The 24,456-nt window shown below is 45.6% G+C and overlaps 1 protein-coding gene across 4 annotated transcripts in view; it reads right to left on the bottom strand.

The window, feature by feature from the left end:
- The window catches only part of NPHP4 (nephrocystin 4), a 103,247-nt gene extending 78,923 nt beyond the window's left edge, over positions 1-24,324 (bottom strand). For 3 of the 4 annotated variants that reach the window (XM_034753047.1, XM_034753051.1, XM_034753050.1), the window contains exons 1-7: positions 24,001-24,324; positions 21,269-21,351; positions 19,985-20,054; positions 18,931-19,121; positions 15,725-15,877; positions 4,372-4,544; positions 3,176-3,240 (exon numbers count right to left, since the gene is read on the bottom strand). In XM_034753047.1, the coding sequence (XP_034608938.1) occupies positions 3,176-3,240; positions 4,372-4,544; positions 15,725-15,877; positions 18,931-19,101 (562 nt within the window). In that variant the 5' untranslated portion in view covers positions 19,102-19,121; positions 19,985-20,054; positions 21,269-21,351; positions 24,001-24,324. The remainder of the gene's footprint in view (positions 1-3,175; positions 3,241-4,371; positions 4,545-15,724; positions 15,878-18,930; positions 19,122-19,984; positions 20,055-21,268; positions 21,352-24,000) is intronic. The other variant, XM_034753049.1, reaches the window with a different exon arrangement.
- Positions 24,325-24,456: the final 132 nt, after the last annotated feature.

The raw sequence follows: 24,456 nt of genomic DNA, 5'->3' as shown, positions 1-24,456 counted from the left end.
GTGAGGTTTTTACTCACGAAAGCTTATGCCCAAATAAATCTGTTAGTCTTTAAGGTGCCACCAGACTCCTTGTTGTTTTTGTGTCATGAGTGATTCATTCTGATGGGAACACATTGTGGTGGAGGTTCGGTTTCCCCTCTGGAGCTGAAATGAAGGAATCAGTGGTACACACCCTGATATCCAGCATCTCCCAAGTGCTTTCAGCATTCTAACAATGGTCTCTGCTCTCAAGCTGCTGAGAGGTATTTGCTACTCATGGGCTTCTCACTGAACATTACAGCAGCCCCTGCGCAAACTGGAAAAATTAGAGCGCTTTCTTTAAAAAATAAACTAACTCCTTCCTAGGTGATACATTATAACTGCCTCTAGTGGCTGGGATCCTGAGCACTTGGAAAGGAACTTTACTCACATACAGGTTATTCCTCTGAAACTGCAATAAACACAAGCCACCTTCTCTGTGGAAGGCTTCAATACACAGACAGCAGACAACTTTCCAATGGGCAGTCACAGCTGAACTAGTGTTCATCATTTTTCAGACATGGTTATTGACCAGCGTCACCAGGCAATCACAACACCCATTTCTGTCGCTTACCACTGAGGCTCAGTCCCTGCATTAGTGGACATGTATTTGCTTTGTTTGCTAGTACGGCCAGTATTGTTTTCCTTGCTAGGAAAGAAAACAGTCTCTAGAAATGACTTTTCACAAAGACCCCCTATCCTGGGCAAAAAATGCTACCTCGCTTCTAACTCAGGAAAACAAATCTCTGTGGAACAGCAACCAAGCCTGAGCTACTACGCTTTGTTTCAGTTACATTTTGCTTTTGAAAGCAACTTTAAATCCACCCCCTTGCCCATTTCCTTTGAGCAAACTGTAGAATACGTTACTCGAAAGTTGCTAAAACTGCTCAGTATATTTCTCTGAATGGTCAGTTTTAGAGGTGGGCCAAAACCATAGCCATGTATTCAAATCCACGTTGGCTCCCTGCATTTTGACAGCCTGGGTAAGTTCAGTTAAATGGGACCAAGAACCAAACGCCTCCTAGGTTTGAATCTGCAAAATAAAAACCTACCAAACAAGGTTTAGCAAAATTAAAATGACCCCTGGTTTAACCTGTTCTGAGTATGTGTATATGTTTTCCCCAGTTTCTAGCAGCAGATATTGGAGTCATGCTGTCATCATTAATATCCTAGTACTGAAAACCCCCATGCGTCCCTGATATTTGAAAAAAGGAAAGCATGTGTCTGACTAGCACACTAGGAGGTGGGAATACAATGCAAATCCTTCCACGGACTCTAACGGGCACGGGATTGGACCCTTCATCTCTGCAAACAGGAAAACAGCCTGGTGGTAGGATGCCGGGCACTGGAGAGCTTGTAAAAAAAAAAGTCTTTAAAACCAAAACTGGTGAAAGTGCAACTGAGCCTCCTTCCTGCTTCCTCTTCTGGGACAACCCGAAGGGCTCTCAGGGCAATCGACCGCCGCCCAGCTTTGCTACAGTTCATCTAGCAAATTCAGTACGGACCTTCAGGAAAACAGTGCCCAAAGGGACAAGAGCCAGGCGTGTTCAGAAAGACAAGGTCCTTGTTACATGCTTTGCAGGGCAGCTTGCTCTTATATTTAATATTTTATACTGCACTATTCCTGCTCTGTGGGCCGTGTTCAATCAATACATATATATAAATAATTGAAGCCCATTTGTGTTTAAACTGCTGTGTCAGGTTTTCTTGCCAGTATTCACAGAGGGACCTTTTTCCATACATTGCCCATCTTTCTCCTCTCCCAAAAATATCCAGTCTGGGCCGGCTTGAGCAGTCAGCTGAGAGCTGAGCTCTGATGGGGTCATCTAGCCCTCTCTCTTACAGAAGTGGGAATTAGATAGACCCCCATGGGACACAGAACTATCGGCACCACTGACACGTGGTCTTCCTCCAGCTCAGGCAGGACATTTGGCACTAGAAAGGACAGATTGTGAGCCCATTTCCCAGGCAAAGGATATAGAATCCCTCCTTCTTCCTTCATGACAGTTTTCTGCTTAGCTTTAGCTATCCATGTTTTCAGTCTGGGTCTTTCCAACTGAAATCCTGAGGTGGCTCACCTCAGTGTCTCTGTAGTGGGCTGCCCACTGCCAGGTGAGAGAGAGAGATTCAACTCCTGGCCTCGCTCACTCATTCCCCTGGATGTGGTGTACTCAGAGAACTCCTCCTGCTCTATAGCTGACACGTGGGTGATCTAGGAGCTCTGTAGGTCAGCTCGCCTGACCAGCCCTCACTGGAGCCGCTATGGTGAAGGATTAAGTGTGAGAGGGAGACATGGTCGGGGAATCCTCCATTGCAGACTAGAAAATGCAAACTTGTAGACTAGAGGTGAATCTGCATGACAGAGGCATGCACCAAGCTAGATTCAGACTCACTGCCATGCAAAATACCTAGAAACCTCTTAAAGGCTGTGTGGGGGTTTGGTGGGCAGATTGTTTGATACACTGTGCTCTGGGCTTGTTCTGCCTTCCACAGCAGATGCGTCAAGGATATTATTTGCTTGTTGAGAACTGACAATGGTCTTGGTGCTGTACAAGACCCTAAATGCAGACTCCATGCTCCAAAGAGTTTACAAATCCTGCAGAGACTCACATCCACGGTTAATTTACTCATGTCAAGCAGAGCCAACCGGACAACTCACGTGCGCTAAGTTGAGTCTGTGTGGAAGTCTCTGCAGGATCAGGGCCTAGCCAGTGGACATGCTGTCAGGGGACGGGATTTGATCGATGCAGCAGAAATTAAGCCCCTTTTCTCCTTACGCCCCAGCAACAGGCCCTTGCATGAACGACGGCCGCTGACAACGTTGTAGAGCACGTTGTCCTAGCTGCGGCTACTGCCAGCCTCGGCAAAGAGCCTTGGGGTGCTGCCAACCCCACTGCCCAGGAGCAATAACTGGCCCTGGCCTTGAACAGCCTGGCACACAGCACAAGGGCATTTCACAGCAACCGTCCAGCACCCTTGTCTTCGAGGCTTTTCTTCTGATCCATTTTGGGCGGCTAACCCCGAACCTGAGCGGCCAAGAGCTTGACACGCTAACATAGAAAACAGCCTATGCTACACTGAGCAAACGAATCAGCAGACGTGTTACTGAGCAGCCCAGGAAGGAAGTAAAGTAGAAAGCAGTTCTGTACGCTCTTACGTTCTATCGGGTCCTGCAGGAGGGGGTGCAGGAGCGCTCGCGGTGTCCCGTGATACAGCTGGAGCCTAGAATTAAAGAGGGGAACAAACCAAACATGGCGGTTTAGATGGCTCCATTCAAAATGAATTTCCCACAATGGTTCTCTTGATCAATACACAGCAAACCCCTGTTCCAGTCCCGTGAACTCTCCGCCAGCAGACTGGTCTCCTTAGAGCCCTGAGTAGGAAAGGAGGGCAGGTGACTGAGATGCCAGGTCCTTTGCTTCAGGTTGATTCCCCAGGGAGTGGACATAGATATTCCCTTGAAAACCTCCCTGGTCTGAGAAGCTTGCCCAGTGGAGATGGCTGGTGGGTAGGCAGGATCCAGGGCACAACGGGGTCACACTGGGTATTCACAGTGAGCCAGACAAAGTGAAGCAGGCACCTGGAAAGGGTTCCGAGAGCCCAGCCCATCACGTGGCGGGGGGATACGAAAGGAAAAGGAGGCGAGCCGGGCGGAACAGTGTCTCCTCTTTCCCCTGGCTGGCGAGGACGGTGGGCAGCCAAGCTGCTTTTTTGGGGGGGGTTATTTATGTCTTTCATGCCCCGAGTGTTGGGTGTGGTGGTGTTCCCCTTCCCAGGGGCGAACTCAGCTTACAGTCAGCCTGGCTTCACGAATCACAGCTTAACGGCAGAACGAGCTGCCTTGCTCTGGCCCTGGAAAGGGGGGCTTGGCTGTGAACTCTGCACATGGGCATCGCTTGCCAGGTTACAAATCCAGCAGCTGCCCTCACCCAACCTGCCGCCTCAGGCCTGTCAGCTGAGGTGAATAAAGGCCCAGCCACAAGCAGCCAGGGCAGCTGTAGTCCATGCAGTCTTCATATGTGTAGCCAAGAGTGCAAAAGGCTCAACAATAAACCTGTTTAAAGTATGTATATGACCCCCATGACCGATGTAGCCTCATATGCTGTAGTTATCCCCATTTTAGAGATGGGGAAACTGAGGCACAGAGAGATGAAATGACTTGCCAAGTTCACACAGGCAGTCTGTGGTAAAGCAGGGTCTCCAGGTCCCAGGCTAGTGGCCTAACCACGGGACCATCCTTCCTCTCTAAATGGAGAGCAATAATTCCATGTTGCCATAGAAACCTGATTCCACCTTATAAAATGCTATAGTGACTCACAAGTCCCGCTGTCCCTTGCAGCCGGCAACACCTACCCTCTGTCCTTGGTGGCCACATCTGTTGGCTCTGACTTGCTGTTGAACAGGTGCAGAATTCCAAACCCACAAGACAGATCCTGGTGGGTCCCCTCTCGCTTCTTGGCTGCAGCCACCACTTCCACCACGGCGACGATGCTGGGATGGTTTAAAGATGTGTGAAAATAAATGGTCTGGGGGAAGAGAAAGAACATGGCAGATTTTAGAACCGGGTGGAGTAGCTATTAGCAGCTTAATGTATATTACAGTTGGAGAGTAAGGTCCAGGTATATTCAAAATAAATACCCAGAAAAATATCCAGATAGTGAAATGTAGCACTCTGCAGAATGAATCTCCAATGGGAACGGATGGAAGCGCCATTGCAAATGATCCCTGGGGTCAGGGAGGATAACTAACAGTAATCTTTCATCTCCCACACACTGTCACGAGGGAATATTTTTTAAAGGGATCCTACTAGAAAGTGTAGAGTTCTCGGGGCCCGTTTACCAATGGGACTTTGCCTTCTTATGTCTGCGCAATGCCTAGCACAGGGGTCAGCAACCTTTCAGAAGTGGTGTGCCGCGTCTTCATTTATTCACTCTAATTTAAGGTTTTGCATGCCAGTAATACATTTTAATGTTTTTAGAAGGTCTTGTTCTATAAGTCTATAATATATAACTAAACTATTGTATAGAAAGTAAATAAGGTTTTTAAAATGTTTAAGAAACTTCATTTAAAATTAAATTAAAATGCAAAGGCCCCCGGAGCGGTGGCCAGGACCCGGGCAGTGGGAGTGCCACTGAAAATCAGCTCGCGTGCCGCCTTCAGCACATGTGCCATAGATTGCCTACCCCTGGCCTAGCATATTTTGGGTACCACTGTAATAAAAAAAAAAATCTAACCTTCAGGTCAGGTCGATTCCCTCCTATGAAGAATTAGCCTAAGAGCTGGGACTGCGAGAGAAATCTGTGCTCTCTTAGTGTCTATTATCACCCACTCATTTAACTGGATAGTCGGTCTGTGCCTCTGAATACCCTCCCCTCTCCAGTGTAGATCCACCAGGCCACCTTGAGGCTGGATTACTGCAAATATGCTCTGTCTAGAGAACGACCCTATAGGTCGTCCAGAAACTACAGTTGATCAACAGATCCCTGCTGGGATCACATCATACCATACGCCACCCACACGCTGCACTGGCTGATAAGACCAATACTGGTCTCTACTTTTAAACACTCTATACAGTCTTGTATTTAGCTTCTCATTACACTCCTCCTTAACCGCCTTGGAGGGGCTCTTTGGGCTGCTGGCAGCCAGGGCTCACGCTCAGCGGGGAGAGGGGAGAGCACTCCAGATGAAAGTTCCTTCAGGTGTAGAATTCCCAGCTGTCAAAGATCCAGCAGCACTCGGATTTCCGTCCTGAGGTGAGTGCTCTCCTAAACTGGAGGAATGGCCCTGCTTGCAGGTTCCAAGAATGGCACCGCCAAGTCCTCACTACCCAGCACTGATACGGTCCAGGGGAGAAGTGATTTGTGCACTTCTGTCCTACGGAATTCAGCTACCGTGTGCGCAATGCCACATGGGAATGGCACCTAGGAGCAACCCTGCCTCTGTCCTGTTCCCCAACTTACATTGAGACATTTAGGACTAAAGCGAGTAAATGTTACAAATCCTGAGAATGAACAGCATTGTTAAAGTGGCCCAGTGGCCCCCAAAAAAAGGATCAGTTATTCTTAAGCTGCAAACGCCATACAAGTATGGTTCAAAGGTTTCAATTGACCTGAAGGTACCATTGTGAGCTCCAGGCTAGAAAAGCAAAGTGACTGGAAAAATCTAAGGCTAATCATGACCTTCACCTACGCTGATGGGAAAGAGAGTTATCCATGAGGATCAACAGTATGATATGGACCTAAGAGTACGGGGGTGAGGGGGAAGAAAGATGTCTGCCAGGGACATGACTGAAAGCCAGGCTAATCCTTCTATTAAACAGTCATTATCATGGTGTCACCAAGAAAACAGCTACAGTAATCACAGACTGTCAGGAAAGGATAACAGAGAAAGGCATTAAAACATCATCCCAGAAAAATAAATCATTATTCTATTAACTTTTATTGCAAAATGATGAAATAATGACCACTAACTGCTGACAGGTGGCTGGACCGAGAGAGAATTATGCTTTGGCTTGCAAAGAAGGAGGAAGCTGTTAAAGTGGATCGGTTATAAAACTAAGTTTACCATTGTCTCCTTAAATGCTAATAAAAGTTTTACTAACATACTCCTCTCCCTTAAACTCTGCTATAAAGTAACAATAATCATCCCAATTAGGGGTCACCTTGAGATCATCACACTTCAGCTCTCTGGAGCGCTTTTTTTCTCCCTTTGCATTTTCTTGTACAGAAGTAAGCTGTGTCCAGTTCTTGGGTTAATAAATTGCCAGAGGGCAATCTGTGCCAGAGAAAAAGCTTGGGAGACATTATCTCACGTAGCCAAGAGTTCAGAATGTATTGGGTAGGAACCGAGGACCTGATTCTCCTCTTGTTTACTCCAATGTAAATCAGGAATCACTCCACTGTAAGCCGAAGTAGTGCCTAGGAGAATCAGGCCCTGAATCCCTAAAGGGGAGATAAAACGAGTCCAGTTCAGAAATATGCGCACAGTGGGTCTGATACAATGGAAGTCAATTGAACTTCCCTGGGCTGTGGATCAGGTCCCCTGCTGTTGCTCTAGATACAAATTAAACATCACTTGTATTTGTTTATTCCATCATCGCATTTGTAATGTCAACGGGAAACTGCATGTCGTTCACACAGGTCAGAACTGTCTCCCTCATCCAGAAGACTGGCTTCAGCTTTATACCAGCACTTTAATTGTTTGTAGCTAAAATATACTTCCAGAAGGTGAACAAAATTGTAATTGTTTACTGAGATAGCTTGGCAGTAGTTATAAACAAGGGCTGCTGAGTTCTCCTAGGGGGAAATTATTAAATAAACTCAGAAATATGAAATTTGTATTCATCAGTTAGAATTACGTGATTAGAAAAATTCAAATCAGGCTCAGCAAATTATCTGTAAAGGATTCATTCTTGTGACAGAATAGATGATATTGTAATTCATCTTACCATCATTGCTTATCTATATTTGACTGTTACACTCCATGATGGGGTAAACAGATTTATAAATTATTTAAACACACTCTATTCTAATGCTTTCATCTTACACACACACACAGGTCATTTAGCACTCGTATCATGCTTTCAATTTTCATCAGGACTAGCATAATCTAAAGTATGCACCAGATGACATGCTTTCTCTGAGACATTCAGAAATCTTCAGCTAACTTCCTTGTAGATGTTTATGATCTCTTGAATGCCAGGTATTGGCTCACCTCACCTTGTATGAATCATTAGCCCTGCTCCTGTTTGTGAATAAAGATGCAATTTAAGAAGCCAATCACTTCTTTCCAAGGCAAACAGTATCAAAATAACCTAGCGACATAGCGAACCCTATGTCCACAGCACAGCAGCATTTCCTTTTCCTATTGTTTGTTTTGCAACACTCCTTTGCGCCTACAGTTCAGCCCTGCTCTTTCTCCCAGGCGTCCACTTCAGTACAGCTTACCAAAAACCCAACACATGCTGAATCTGCTACTGATGGCAGTGAAATGCACCATGGAGCTTTCTCTTCAGCAGGAGACCAGACCAATATCCAGAGTGCTACACAAGAGCAAAGTCCCAGCAGCTGCTAAAGGCAATGGGCAACTTGTTCAGCTTCCCAAACAACCTCCATTTTCTTCCCCTCCTTTATAATGCGTAGGGCGTCAGAGGGGATTAGCGGGCGTTGAACTAGGACTCTCCTCAGCCTGTAGATTCACAGCTGTTAAAGGCAGCGAGGAGAGGGGCCAAGGGGGAGCCCAGGACTGAAAGTTTCAGGATGAGAGAGCTGTCTTCAAGAATGGACCCTCTATTCTGCAGCTGGACTAAATCCGCACGTTGGAATTCACAGGAGGACAGTGACCCTGAGACCCCTCTACTTCTCTGCTTCTCCTCCTGCCCCAATAGTCACTGCTTCAACAACTCCTCCTCTCCCCGGTTCCTCTCCTGGGCTCCCTCCTTCTATCCCCCTGCACTTGCCCCTTAGGTGTCCTCATCCGCTACCATGTTGTCAGCTACCACTTCTATGTGATGACAGACAGATCTACTGATGTGCGCCCAGCTTCCCCCCTTCCAGCCAATCCAGGCTCTCCGCTGGTGTGGATCCCACTGCTGTCTAAGGCCCTGGTACTGGAGAGAGAACAGCATAAGGTGGCCCCTACACCCACCCACAGTTCTCTTGAGGTCACTGGGACTCTGTGGCCTTATCCATAAGAGGCAGTTAACCCTGAGGGTAAATCCCTTGCAGCCAGTGGAGTTACCCCTGGGATGAAGTCACGCCATTATGTCACTGGAACTCCATGTTCCTCGGCTGGTGTAAATTGTCAGAGCTCCATCGGTGTCACTGGAGTTCTGACAATTTACTCTAGGTGAGGATCTGCTCCATCTTTCCTCTAAGACGCACTCCTCTTTCCCTGCCTTTATCACCACGGACAGCTCCGCTACCCCCAGGCCCACAACTTCAATGCTGCTGTCAGTGACTTTCTAGCCTTCTTCCCCAAATCCAGATGCACATACAAGTATGTAAACCATGGGACGGAGAATAGCCCTAGGCCAGATTTGTCCTTTTTTCCCTGCTTAAAAACCTGGGAAATTAAATGCACCATTAACTAAATCAATGAGGCACTAATGCAACACTGAAATTGTGAAATCAAGTACTTAAAAGTCAGGTAATTCAGAAATGTAAGGTGTTAGCCATGATGTTAACTAAGTCACATGGCATCTATGTAGTATTTCCTACTGTGGTTTAATGTAGGTTATTCCTAACAATGTAAGAGCATTATAAGTACATACTGTAAATTATACAGGATGTGTAATATAGTTTACTTAATGCTTTGGGGAAAACTTAAGTGCAAAATAATAATTTTAATGCCACTTTATGGTTGTGAAATCCAGCACTCTAATATAAGGAAGGTCCTAAAATTTAATTCATGAATTGAACAAAGCGCACACAGCTACTGACCTAGAATTCATAAATGCAACTTAGTTTACAACTTTCAGATGTTTACAAAGAGAAAATGTTCCCTGACTCTGTTAGTGCATGAAATGCTGGTGTTTATCTCTCTGTGTTGCATTATGTTTGCTTTACCGGTACATTTTTAAATTTTAAAAAAATCAAGACATTAAGTTGACTCATTTTTCAAACAGCCTGGGAAGTAACGTATATGCCAATAACACAACTAATTTCCTTTATTTAAAAGAGTGTTTCATCAGCATTCGTTTTAGAGTCTTTAATCTATGTGAAATTGCACCCTGGGCAATATTTACCATTAGAACTGGAAAACAAACAATTAGCCACATCAGGGAAAAGGACGCCAAATCTCATCTCAGATCAGTGCCCATAACAGACAGGTGGATCTTTTCTTTGGCTTTCAGATTTGTACAAACACAACAATTACTCCGAGTCAGACACTCAGGTTGTTATGCCAATTGTGTCTCGGAAAATTCCTTAAGGCAGACTTTTAAAGTTTTTATCTAATATATAAGTGGGGGAAAATTCTCTTTAGTTGATTAAACTTGTAAAAAAACAAACTGGTTTTATGAATTACAAATGTCAAGGTAATGAGAGGAAACTGCTAGGTTTGAAGGATGTTGTTAATTTACTTTCTAATTCATTTTCATTCCTAGAGTAGCACTGCCCTCTGCTGTCCGATCTCTACCATAACACAAGACGAAACTGGAAATTATTAACTATGCAGTGTTGTTGTTGTAGCCCTGTTGGTCCCAGGATAGAGAGAGAGAAAAGGTAGGCGAGGTAATATCTTTTATTGGACCAACTTTTGAAGTTGGTCCAATAAAAGATATTACCTCGCCCACTTTGTCTCTCTAATCATTAACTATGCCCATTACCTAACACCAGGATTCACAAAAAGCCTGGGTTTTGCATTGAAATTCAAATTGATTTGACATAATAGAGACATAATTGTATCCTAATGAGACATCTGAGACAAATCACAGCCATATCCAACACTCATTTGTAAGAATTGTTATTGTTCTAGATGTATAAAAGATATGAGTGAGCGCATATTTAGGAGAAGAATGAAAGGCATCCAAATGGTGAAAAATGAACAGCCCCACTGAAGCTTGAATAGGGAAAATATGCATGACAGAAGACACCAGAATTGGCAAACAATTAGGGCCTGGTTTTCAGAAGTGTTAAGCATCCAGAGCTCCCACTGCCTTTGCAGCTACAGCTGTGTGGGATCAGCACCTCTGAAAGCAAATGCCCAGCGTAACAAACACGCGGGTTCAGTGGGATTGCATCAGATGTTACATGTGCATGACTGAGTCACAGAAATTAGCAGCAAGAAGACTGATTACGTCCCATCTAAAATCAAGGGAAGGATTTTGCCATATATTTTCTAGTGTTCTCCCCACTATTATTTAAAAATAATCTGACCCAACCTATCTTTATCCACTCTGTATGTATGTACCCTACACTGTGGTGTGGTGCCTCCTTGTAGGATATTATCCCTGGAGAAAGAAAATTACCAGAAACCGTCCCATTTCATAACAGAAAATACAAAATAGTCACATTATTAAAATATGTCAATCAAAGCAGTCACATTGTTCTATGACTAACTAATAATCTATTTTGGTAAATGTCTCCACAAAAACAGCTGCTCTGCTGCTCTGAACTGCACTGTTCCAGGAAAGCAGTTGTTTGGTCAGTAACCTCAGAACACCATGGGGATGGAGGCACTTTTTCATCGACTGAGGCTGGATATAATCTCTCTTGGTCAGAAAATAGCTTACGCTTGTTAAAAAATTCCTTCTTTGTTTATTTAAAGTGAGGTTTTGATCAAGAACCTTGCACTGAAATGGAGAAGTTCTCTGGTCTATGCAAACAGCGGCATGTGCAGCTTCTAGGATTAACTGTGCGAGCAGATAAAATTCAACCAGGTTTTCTCATTTCAAAAGAAGCACCGAAAAAAATAGAAAAGATCCAGACAGGGGAAGAAAAATTATTAGAAGCAGCTGGGACTGACGAGGGAAGGGGCCCTGTCATTGGACATAGAGACCAGTCATATTGACTGGATATATATCACCTCATGAAGGGATGCAAAGATAAAATTTCTAGACATTAAATGACTGCTTCTTGGAGCAGCGTCTCACAGAATTCGCAAGGGGAGGGCCAATTCTTGATTTAGTGCTAAGTGGAACATAGGATCTGGTCCAAGAGGTGAATATAGGTGAACCATTCAGTAATAGTGATCATAATGTAATTAAATTTATCATCCTTGTAGGGGGGGAAATGCCAAAGAAACTCACTACAGTAGCATTTAACTTCAACAAGGGGAACTATACAAAAATGAGGAACCTAGATAAATGAAAATTAAAAGGAACAGTCACAGGGATGAAATGCCTGCAAACTGCATGGAGACTATTTCAAAACACAATAATAGAGGCTTGAACTAAATTATATCCCAAATAAAAAAAAAACAGTAAGAGAACCAAAATAATGGCAAGTCAAAGGTAAAAGTATAATTAGGCAGGCCAACACAGAATTTGATGAGCAACTCGCTAAGGACACACAAACTAACAGCAACACTTTCTTTAAGTGCATCACATGCAGGAAGCCCGCAACGCAGTCAGTGGGGCCATTGGATGATCAAGGTACTAAAGGAGCACTCAAGGAAGACAAGGCTGTTGCAGAGAAGCTAAATGAATTTTTTGCATCAGTCTTCACTGCAGAGGATGTGGGGGAGATCCCCACCCCCGACCCATTGTTTTTTAGGTCACAGGTGTGAGGAACTGTCCCAGATTGAGATGTCAAGAGAGGAGGTTTTGGTACTCACCCAAGAGTTCTGAAGGAACTCAGATACGTAGGCACTGACTCTGTGGGTGATCCTGGGCTGGAGCACCCACAGGAAAAAAATGGTGGATGCTGGGCACCCACTGGCAGCCCCCCTACCAGAACCTCCCCCTCACCCCAGCGCCCCCTGCCCGCTGACAGGCCCCACCAATCAGCGCCTCCCCCTCCCTCCCAGTGCCTAATGCCTGCCATGGATCAGCTGTTTCGCGGCATCAGGAGGTGCTGGGATGGGGAGGAGCGAGGTTGCAATGAGCTTGGGGGAGGAGGTGGAACTGGGTGGGGAAGGGGCAGGGCAGGAAAATGTGGGGTGGGAAGAAGCATGGGGGCACCTTGGAGGAAGGGGTGGAGTGGGGGTGGGAGTGGGGCCTGGGCGGAGCACCCCCAGCAGATTAGAAACTCGGCGCCTATGCCCAGATATTAAATTTCAGAGCTACTAACTGTGGTACGTAACCTGTCCCTTAATAGCCTCTGCACCAGATGACTAAAGGACAGCTAATGTAATGCCCTTTTTTAAAAATAGCCTCCAGAGGTGATCCTGGCAAGTACAGGCTGATAAGCCTAACTTCAGTACCAGACAAATTGGTTGAAACTATAGTAAAGAACAGAATTGTCAGACATCTAGATGAACATGATATGTTGGGGAAGAGTCAACACAGCTTTTGTAAAAGGAAATCATGCCTCCCCAATCCATAGAATTGTTTGTGGGCATCAACAAGAATGTGGACAAGGGGGATCCGGTGGATATAGTGTACTTGGACTTTCAGAAAGCCTTTGACAAGGTCCCTCACCAAAGCTCTTAAGCAAAGTGAGCTGTCATGGGTGAGAGGGAAGGTTCTCTCATGGATCAGTAACTGGTTGAAAGATAGGAAACAAGGAGCAGAAATAAATGGTCAATTTTCACAATGGAGAGAGGTAAATACCAAGGACCTATATTGGGACCAGTCCTGTTCAACACAGTCATAAATGATCTAGGAAAAGGGGTGAACAGTGAGGTCGCAAAATTGGCAAAACTCAAGATAGTTAAGTCCAACGCTGACTGTGAAGAGTTACAAACGGATCTCACAGAACTGGGTGACTGAGCAACAAAATGGCAGATGAAATTCAGTGTTGGTAAGTGCAAAGTAATGCCCATTGGAAAACATAATTGCAACTATACGTACAAAATGATGGTTTCTAAATTAGCTGTTACTGCTCAAGAGAGAAACCTTGGAGTCATCACGGATAATTCTCTGAAAACATCCCATGTGCAGCAGCAGTCAAAAAAGCTAACAGCATGTTAGGCATCATTAGGAAAAGGACAGATAATAAGGCAGAAAATATCACAATGTCACTATATAAATCCATGGTGTGCCCACATCTTGAATACTGCACACAGTGCTGATCACCCCAGCTATAAAAAAGGTACATTAGAATCAGAAAAGGTGCAGAGAGGGGCAAGAAAAATGACTGGAACAGCTTCCATGTGAGGAGAGATTTAAAAGATTGAGACTGTTCATCTTAGAAAAGAGACAACTACAGGGGGATATGATAGAGGTCTATAAAATCATGACTGGTGTGGAGAAAGTGAATAGGGAAGTGCTATTTACCCCTTCACATAACAAAAGAATCAGCAGTCACTCCAATGAAATTAATAGGCAGCAGATTTAAAATAAACACATGGAAGGACTTCTCCACACAATGCACAGTCAAGCTGTGGAACTTTCTGCCAGGAGATGTTGTGACGGCCAAAAGTATAACTGGATTAAAAAAAGAATCAGGTAAATTCATGGAGGATAGATCCATCGATGGCTACTACCCAAGATGGTCAGGGATGTGGCACCATGCTCTGAGTGTCCCTAGCCTGTGACTGCCAGAGGCTGGGACTGGATGACAGGAGATGGATCACTAGATAAGTTACCCTGTTCTGCTCACTCCCTTTAAAGCATCTGACACTGGCCACTGCTGGGAGACAGGACACTGGGCAAGATGGACCATTAGTCTGACCCATTATGGCCGTTCTTATATTCTCAGGTTCTTAAGAACAGGAGACACAGCCAACGCATGTAAAACTGTGAATGGCAAAGATTCAAACGGTTACAAAAATGGATGTACAAGCCTCTGACCTGGGTGGCTCCCGCACTTTGTATACACAACCCATGGAAGGCTGAGTGTATGGCAAATCTTTAACAAATCCACCTTTCTTGTCCTTTCTTTTTATAAAGTCAGGGAGGCAAGAGCTGTGTGCGGCTGGCAGAAGCTCCTGCACATGCGGAGAAAGCTAAGGATGTACAGAAGGATGAAGCAGGCGATTAACAGTTTATTACAGTCTCTGTAAAAACTTGCGGGGTTTATGTTCTGAAGTGAAGAAGGGCTCTTCCATTACAGTCTCAAGAGCATCCATCAGATTTATGTTACTATTTAGAGGAGCTCTTTGGGGTCACAATATCAGGAGATGTCTGCAGGATTTATGATGGAAAAAACCCCTTTTACATTCTAACATTGAGGGGCATAAGAGCCTTTGATACATCATTATTACTCATTATTTACGCACGTCCATTGGTACGCATGGCATTTTATCTACAGTATGAAATGGGCTGGATGCCTGTATCTCTGAATTCTTTACATCACTTATATGTCAGGTATTTATCTCCATGGTTTATTAAACTTACTGTTTCACTGTTCATCTGACTCTTGTTAATGCTAACAAGTGTCCAGCTATTGCAACTCTGGATACGGAGCAAACAGGAGATTGCCATAGATGCAGATTGACTGTAACTGAACAGGCTCCCCGATCTCTAGATTAATGTGCAAATCAACCAGCTCAGGACAGCAAAGTCAGGCTTGCTCTGTGAAACACATGGCTACTCTTGCAAAGCGATTGCACTGGCCTCCATCCAATGTGACCAGCACAGCACCAGATCTCTTGGTGAGGCTGCATGCACATCACAGTACCTGACATGCAAACAGGTTCCACCATGTGAACCAAAAGGGCATCTTCGCTTTGCAAGTGGAAGGTGCTGAGCCGAGTTAGTCTTGTCTATACAGTGGAGTAACGTGCACTAGAGGTGTGATTTTTATTTAGGGTAGTGCTGTTACAGCTCTCCATTAAAGCACACTATGGAACATTTAACACACACCACCAGGATCTACACAGATCAGTTCCATCACAACACATTAGCACGCTTTAGAAATCACACTCCTGTAGTAAGCATTACTCCACCGTGTAGAGAAGCCCTTTGTCTCATTTGAGGGTCATGCCCCACTTACAGCGGTTGCTGGAGCTGTGCTGAGTGGATCACTCTTTGCTTGCCTTATGGCTGAAACACTGTGCATCTCATATAGCAAAATACCTATGTTCATCCAGGAAAATATCCCTGTCCACTCAATGGGTGTTGGCATTCTGAGACGAACTGTGTTCTCTGCTCTTGTCCTACCTCATTGAAAACCACTTTGGGTGGCTGTCCTGGCACAGCTTTGAGAGGTCTTATGGTACTTTTCCATGTTCTCCCAAAGAAATGACGATACGTGATGTCAAAGAGGGACAGGCGGAGCTGGTATTCAACCTCTGACAAGCCTTCTAGCACTCTCTGGAATATAAGAATAAACACCCTAAGTAGGAGATTTAAGAGTTTCTGATCGCAGCAGCACTGAAATGCGTCTGGGAGATTAAAAACTTTGGCCTTATAAAAATGGTTCTAAACAATAGTTAGTAGATAGCTCTGAGTGTAGTCAAAAAGGAGAGGAAATACCAGGACATTTTCTTCTGACAGTTACAGTCCAATAGCTCCAACTGTATAACCCATAAACTCAGTGACGTGCCCCCATGTTCAGACAAGCAGGTCTTCTCTATGCCAGGTAGTCTCATCCTGCAATATGCAGTGTACTGATACACCAGGGAATAGCTAGCTATGAACTCAGATGCTGAGGTCATCCTACAACAGAAGGTGACTCTTTTCCCAGCAGTGAGAAATCCCAAGACTGGCAAGCAAACCTTTATGCATGTAAATGTTAAGCATCCACTTGGTTTAACATATGTGAGTAATGGGCAAATTATGTAAAACATTTTCCAGAGACACTTGACTGAAGCACTCATTTAAAAAAATTCAGTCACATTCATGTCTCTTCTGCATTTCCTTTCTGATTATTGTTATGATTTATTATTTGTAATGCGGTAGCCTCTAGGAACCCAAATCAAGGATAAGGGTCCCATTGTGCTGGGCACAGTACAGACACATAATAATGACCGATCTTTCCCCAGATTACTTCCAATCCACATGGCAGGCAGACAAGTGCAGTGCAGATGAACAGGAGGCAGAGGTAAGAAAATTAACAGAGTTGAGCAGGATTCACAGCTGATCGTTTGCTTAAGCAATGCAAGATGGGGGTGATCTGGGGGCATCACAGCAGAAATACGTTTTAAGCAGGGATTTTAAAAAGGAGAAGACGTGATCCAGTTTTACTGGCACAAAATTTTACAGAATACAAATCTCAAAACTGGATTTGTGAGTATTCATGTCAGAAGTGCTCGGATGCTCATCCAGTCATGGAATAGAAACAATACCATAAGGTTTTTCTGGTTAATTACAACTAACCAAGCAAGTTTATACAGCAAGTGAATCAAGTCATCACAAAAAACTTTGCAAACAATCCACAGAGTTAAATAAAATCATACAAAAAATTGTTGAATGATTTCAAACTCCCATCCCCAAAAAAACACAAATTATATTGTGGACCTATCACACTTAACCATTAACTATTTTATTTGGTATAGTTCCACAATTTTTTGGCTCACTAGTATTTTGTCAATTCTCCAAAACTCTTGTAGTCCTTTACATTCATAAGAACATATGAACGGCCATACGGGTCAGACCAATGGTCAATCTAGCTCGGTGTCCCGTCTTCTGACAGTAGCCCATGCTAGATGCCTCAGAGGGAACGAAGCAATTTATCGAGCGCTCCATCCCTTATTGCAGAGTGAAGAACAGACCACAAGTGACATTTTCCCAAGGGGATGTTTTTGGGGAGCAGGAGGGAATATCTGCTTTTGAAATTGCTCCCTCCAAGACCTATTCTGTGAACTGGAGCCTCTTTCAGACTTGAATTTCTAAAGCAAATTTTACTTAAAGGGGCTTTTTCTGAGAACTCCTGAAGTCAGTATTTGCAGGGCCGGTGCAAGGAAGTTTTGCGCCCTAGGCGAAACTTCCACCTTTCTCCACCCTCCCACCCAGCTAACCCCGCCCTCCCGCAGCAACTAACCCAGCCCCCCACCAGGGAGCCTGCCACCCCCCCAACCCGGGGAGACCCTCCCCCCTGCAGCAGCTACCCTCCCTCCGCAGCAGCTAACCCCACCCGGGGAGACCCCCCCCTCCGCGGCAGCTAACCCCGCCTGGGGAGCCCACCCCAGCTCACCTCTGCTCCACCTCCTCCGCTGAGCAGGCCAGCGCCGCTCTAATTCTCCTCCCCTCCCAGGCTTGCGGCGCCGACTGGAGGAGACTTAGAGCGGGGTCTGTGTGCTCAGCGGAGGAGGCAGAGTGGAGGTGATCTGGGGCAGGGAGCGGTTCCCTTGTGCGCCCCCTCTCCCCCCGTTACTGCGGGCAGCCCTCCCCATGCCCCGGCTCACCTCCACTCCACCTCCTTGCCTGAGTGGGCTTTTAGGCGCCCCCAACCACTAGGCACCCTAGGCGGCCGCCTAGTTTGCCTAAATGGTTGCACCGGCCCTGAGTATTTGATTATTTTACTGTCATTGATCATGAACAAATAACTGTAGCATGCCTCACAACTAAAGAGTAATGATACATTCTTTTCCTGTTACCAAGACAGTGGCTGTAGTGCTGAAAAGGCCTGCACTGGAGAATTTCTTTAAAACCAGAGGGATTTAAAAATATATTTGGAACTTGGTAATTGTGTAAATACATAATAATTTAATAAAAACAGTGATGGAGTTAAACAAATGTTAAAACAATTGATGTGCCACAGTTTGGGAACAATTAATGTACCATTGTTGTTATGGTACGGGAGTTTGGCATCCCATCCATTCACTTCACAGCAATTTTTTAAGACATGTGGTATATGAACCAAGAGAATAGAGTTTGGAAACTGCTAGTCTACTGACATGTCTCCTAGAAATATGGACATTCTCATCAGAGTTCAAAATTAGCGTGTGAAACTTGGCTGAGATTTTCAGCTCAAAACCAAGGGACACAGCTCCCATTAATGCATCATGCATCCGAAGAAGTGGGCATTCACCCATGAAAGCTTATGCTCCAATACATCTGTTAGTCTTAAAGGTGCCACAGGACTCTCTGTTGCTTTTTACAACTCCCATTAATGTTACTAGAAGTGAGGCTACTTCCCTTAGTTGGTTTTGGAAATCTCACCCCGTGGCACCTAGGGCCTGGAATCAAAACAGCTGTTCTTCACAGTAACACAATGTGAAAATGCCACAGAATGCACCTGGAAAACTGTGCCAGTCTGCAGAAGACAGGGTGAAAGGTCCTTCCGCACACCTCTTGGGTCCAGCCTAAACTTCAGTAGTCACTGTGAGATTTTAAAAATTAGAACTCTACTCAAAGCAAAGAATGTCAACAAGAGAAGGGTATGAGAGCTACATTCCCACAAGGCAGATGGAATATTTCTTTACCTGCTTAATTAAATTCCCCTCAACATACTTCAGGACACACTGAAATGCTATTGATTCCCTCGGGAGATGTCGTTTCCTTTGGGAGTGTGGAGGAACAGTCAGATTTTGCACAAAAATCTTTTGCCATTCACTCATCTTGCTGCTTAGAAGGTCACCTCTTCCTCTAGGCATCTGCTACGGCGAATGTTCATCTAGAAAATAAAACTCATTTCAGAAAAAAGCATGCTCAGAACCTGTTATCTTAAAACTGGCATGAGAACACTCCAAAGCCTTTTAAAAAAGCACAGATTTACTATCCAAATTGTAACCTGATTTTAAAAAATGTTTTATTGGAATCTCCTCCACCCGCAAAGGCTCTGTGTTAATGCAACCCTCTTTCCCATCCAGATGCAGAGAGCTGGGCATGACTCTCTGGAGCCAGGCAGCACAGCTGTGAGCATCTGCCAGAGGTCACTCAAGCGCGCTGGGGATGCTCTATTCCTTATGGGTTGAGCACTGATGGTTGAGGAATTGAGGGACGAGCTCAGTACACACCCATGAGAGAATGCTGTGGGAGGGTACAGAACAGGGAGTTGTAGGAAAGGTTGCCCACTAGTCTAGCATCAGAACCGATAATTGAGATTCTGTGTTGCACCTCCCGGAGGCACATCACAGAAGATGCAACACGGGGAGAACAAGGGTTGTAAAATACCCTTGGGATTCTGGGTTCATTCAGAGATCAAAACAGCCAATGGAGTAAACGAGCAGCCACAGGGATGCTTTACTTTATGGGATGATCCACAGTCCAGAGCAGCCCAGACTCTCCACAGCAGCATGTGCTACAGAGACTTCCCAGCATGCTCTCTGTGCTGGGGCTTGTGAGGGGGGCCAGCATGGGGCTACCATATCAGTGCTGGAGGAAGACAGACTTTTCTAAGCCCTTTGGGACAGGCACTTTATCTTCCTTTGTGTTTGCATATCACCCAGCACAGTGTCAGCTGGGGTGGGCATTGCCACAATATAAACAATCAACAACAAAACACTGCTTGAGATCAGAAAAACAACATGCTCAGACGGTTTAAAGCAAAGGGTTCTCCTGAATGTTCCATGGGCTAATAACATCCTCTGTTTTGAATGAAGAGTTGCTGAAGAGGGAAGACAAGCAATACCGTAAGAGATGATCCTACGGTTATGACAAAGAACCGGAACTCCGGCAGCTGGAGTTCAATTCCCAGTTCTACCACAGACTCCCTGCATGGCCTTGGGGAAGTCACTCCATTTCTCTGAGCCTTGGTTTCCTATCTGGAAACAGGAATGCAAATATTTCCCTACATCACAGGGGGATTGTGAGCATAAATGATTAATGCCTGACGGGCTGAGAGGTTACAGGAATGGGGGCAATATAATTAGATAGATGAGGGATCACTTGGTGCAATCCCCTCACATGAGACATGGCTTCTTTGGTGGTAGTTCACTGGAGCGATAAGCAAGTTAGGGTACGTCTGCACTTGGAGCTGGGGGTGTGATTCTGGAGGAGACATACTCGCGCTAGCGCTCATCAAGCTAGTGCGCTGAAAACAGACTGTACCTTTGGCAGCACAAGCTGCAGCACAAGCCCAGAGCATGTACCTAGGGTCTCTGACGGGCACGGCTTTGTGATGCTAGCCTGTCCCACGGCTCGTACTGCTGCAGCTACATTCTACATTTCAGCACACTAGCGCCATGACAGCTAGCGCGAGTATGTCTCCTCCAGCTGGGAATCGCACCCCTCGCTCCAAGTGTAGACATACTCTAACTTAGCTATCAGAAGGCAACATCCAGGGTTGCTGCTGGATGGAAACTCACCTTATTACTAGAAATTCTGGGCAAAATTCTCTTCTGCTATCTGCACTCTGTTCTCCCTGCCTGTGACATCAATTGGAGATATCTGCAGGTAGGAAGGATTGCTGTCCAAGGGCACGTCTACACTTACCGGGGATCGATACTATGGCGATCAATGCACTGGGGGTCAATTTAGCAAGTCTAGTGAAGACCGCTAAATTGACCGCAGATCACTCTCCCGTCAATGCAGCAGGGTGTAGACACGACAGTAAGTCGACCTAAGCTACATCAATTCCAGCTACGTTGCATAACTTAGGTCAACTTACCTCCATAGTGTAGACAAGGCCCAAGAGAATTGTTGCTGGCTATATGCACCTGAGAAGAGAATTGTGCTTTCAGGAAAATCTCCATTCCAAACTTCCCAACTTCCTCTTCTGGAAACTCTTTTGTGAAATGTTAAATTAACCAAAAATAGTCCCAGGAATCTACAAGAATTATTGTGAAGTTAGGCAGTTTTAAAGAAAGTAAAAGAACGTACCTTACAAGTGCTTTGAAAGTCATCCGATTATCATGTGTTCAGGTGGGAACGGCATTACTGGTATCCTAGTCTAGAAGATCAGACTGTCAAAAATAATAATAAATACATTTTATTTGTAAATTGCTTACCCCCAACGAGGGATTCAGGGCCCTATACAACATAAAATAAAATGTCCAAAGTGGCAGCTTCCTGCAGGACTAAACATAATTTTAAAAGAATAATTAAGAGACTTTTCTGGGTGACTTACTCTTCCTAGGGACTGAGCTCTCTAAGAGAATAATTAGAGTATGCCAACTTTAGATGTCAAGAGTCCTGACTGAGCCCACAGAAACTGGATTGCTAAGATTTTGACTGCTATCACAGACACGAGCAATCCATGTTTAACACCCTTGGCAGAAGTTGTGCTCTAGGTCCTTCACTCCACATAAACCTTGCTTCCATGAGCAATTTTATTCAAATTTCCCAAATCCCACCCATATAGCTTGAGTAACAATGGTGAAAGCACTAGGGTAGACAGGCTGCTAGTGACCACTGAGATTTTAGTGATTGTGGTGCAGTATTGCCAACCTCAAGAATTCAACAATCAGGAGTTTTAAAAAAAAATAAATGTGGGGTGGGGGTGAGGAAAGGGGATATTAAGCTTTCAGGGTTCACATTTTCAAGCTTTTCTCCACTACCATCAAGGCTAGAAACCTACAGTACTTTAAAAAAATATTAAAGGTAAGATTTTCATGTAATCACATAATCTAGGATCTGGGGCTTTCAGGAAGACATCAAATATTGTGAGGCTTGTGAAAAATTATGGGAGTTGGCAACCCTGGCTGTGTCATCTTTCTTTGAATATGGTCGGATGACACAGACGTTAACATGACAGCGGCTGGTCTATCCTTATCTTCCTACCACCACTGGAGTTTCACCAGAGCTAAACCAACAGCAGGAACACACAAGACAATTGCCTGTGCGGATGCAGCTAATAGCATCTATCACAACTTCTGTAATGAGTGTTGGGAAAAGTTTGAGGCTGTCTACATTAACAGCGGAACTGTTTTCAGTCCCAGATAAGGAGGACTCATTGTTGACCTCCATGGCACCACTCTCATGTTTAAAGTGAAGCACAGCTTTGCTTACCAGTTCCGAATCCTGTGGGGTGCAACTCCCACAGTCTCATTTTAGTATTAAAAAGCCACCATGAACCAAACTGGGAAAGAAAAAGCCCCACCTACTGGTGGGAAAATCAGAGATGTGAGTCACAGAGGGTTCACTGAAGTATTGTCCTCGTTTTACCTCTCACTGCTTTGCACCATAGAATCATAGAAATGTAGACTGGTCATCCACCCCAGCCCACTGGGCTGACAGGACCAAGTATTCGTAAACCATCCCTGACAGATCTAACCTGTTCTTTAAAACATTCAGTGATGGGGATTCCACAACCTCCCTTGGAAGCCTGTTCCAGAGCTTAAATCCCCTGAGAGTTACAAAGTTTTTCCTAATATCTATCCTAAATCTCCCTTGCTGAAGATTATGCTGATTTCTTCTTGTCTTACCTTCAGTGGACATGCAGAAACACTCCTCTTTATTAACAATCCTTAATGTATTTGAAGACTATTTATCAGGTTTCCCACCACTCAGTCTTTTTTCTCAAGACTAATCATGCCCATTTTTTTAACTTTTTCTGATAGGTCAGATTTTCTAAACCTTTTGATAATTTTTGTTGCTCTCCTTTGGACTCTCTCAAATTTGTCCACATCGTTCTTAAAGTGCAGTGCCCAGAACTGGACACACTACTTCAGTTGAGGCCTCACCAGTGCTGAGCAGAAAAGGTCAATTACCGCTCACATCTTACATACGACACACCTGGCAATGCTGGCTGGGATGATTTAGTTGGGATTTGGTCCTGCTTTGAGCAGGGGGTTGGACTAGATGACCTCTTGAGGTCCCTTCCAACCCTGATATTCTATGATTCTAATGCACCACACAATTACATTAGCCTTTTTTGCAACGGCATCACATGGTTGGTTCATATTGAATTTGTGATCCATTATAGCCCCCAGCTCCTTTTCTGTAGCAATACTGCCTAGTCAGTTATTCTCCATTTTGTGTTGGATTTTTCCTTCCTAAGTGAAATACTTTGCCCTTCTTTACTGACTTTCACCTGGTCGATTTCAGGCCAATTCTCCCCTGAAAGTCCAATTTAAACAAAGACAAAACTCAACCCCAACATTTCACATTTGCCACCCAGGTCCCTCATCTTACCCTAGGTTCAGTTAGAAGTTCTCTGAATCTCAGAAGCTGGGCACACATTTTGGACCCACCCTTCTCGCTAGCGCTGGAGGTGGCTGTACCTCAGCCATCACTCCCCAGGGTATCTGGACCGAGGGACGCTGGGGTCTCGTGGGGAATGTGAAACCAGCTGAGTTTGGTGTGTGTTTAGGAAAGTTTTCCCCAGTCCTGCCCTGCCCGGGCTGTTGCTGGGCCCCGGTGTCTTTAGTCTGGTGATTTATTGAGTAACCCCCAAGCCTGCTGCTCTTCGGTTACACCGGCTTCAATCCGGAGTAGGAAGGAGGCGAATCGGGCCCACGGGGCAGAGGCCGCCGCCCCTAGGGCCTCCCAGTGCGGCCTGTGCTCGGGGGAAGCCGGGAGCCGCTAGTTAAAGCAGCCCCGAGCTGGCGCCAGGAGGAGCGGGGGGAGCCGAGCAGGCACCGCATGGAAACAAGAGAAACTGACACATTTACCTGTCACAATGTATCCATCTGCCATCTTCCCGGACTGCACCATCTGCGCCGGCCGGCGGGGGGGACGCCCAATCCGCTGACTCCCATCCAAGCCGCCGTCCCCTCTCTGCCCCCGCCAAGCACAGGCCTAGGGACCGGTCCCGCGGGGCAGGGCCGTGTCTCCCACCGCAGCCTCAGCCCCGTGCTGGAGCCCGGCCCGGGGCCCCCAGTCCCGGATGGTTCGGCCCTGAGCTTGGCATCAGGTTACTAGGGCGATGGGACTCGGCGGGGGGTGGAGGGCGGCTCAATCTCTGCTCCTGCTGCAGCCGGGAGGGAGCCGGGCAGCGCTGGGTGAGCGGGGCACGGGGCAGCCGGCAGGGGGCGGGCTCTGGGGCAGGGCTGGGGGTCACTGTGCCTGGGGGGAGGATGGCTGGATAATGACTGAGCTCTGGTCCCCAGGCAGGGAGGATGCTGGGG

This window comes from Trachemys scripta, chromosome 19, assembly GCF_013100865.1.
Source record: "Trachemys scripta elegans isolate TJP31775 chromosome 19, CAS_Tse_1.0, whole genome shotgun sequence".
NCBI lineage: Eukaryota > Metazoa > Chordata > Testudines > Emydidae > Trachemys > Trachemys scripta.
This window is presented reverse-complemented; position numbering and strand designations above follow the sequence as displayed.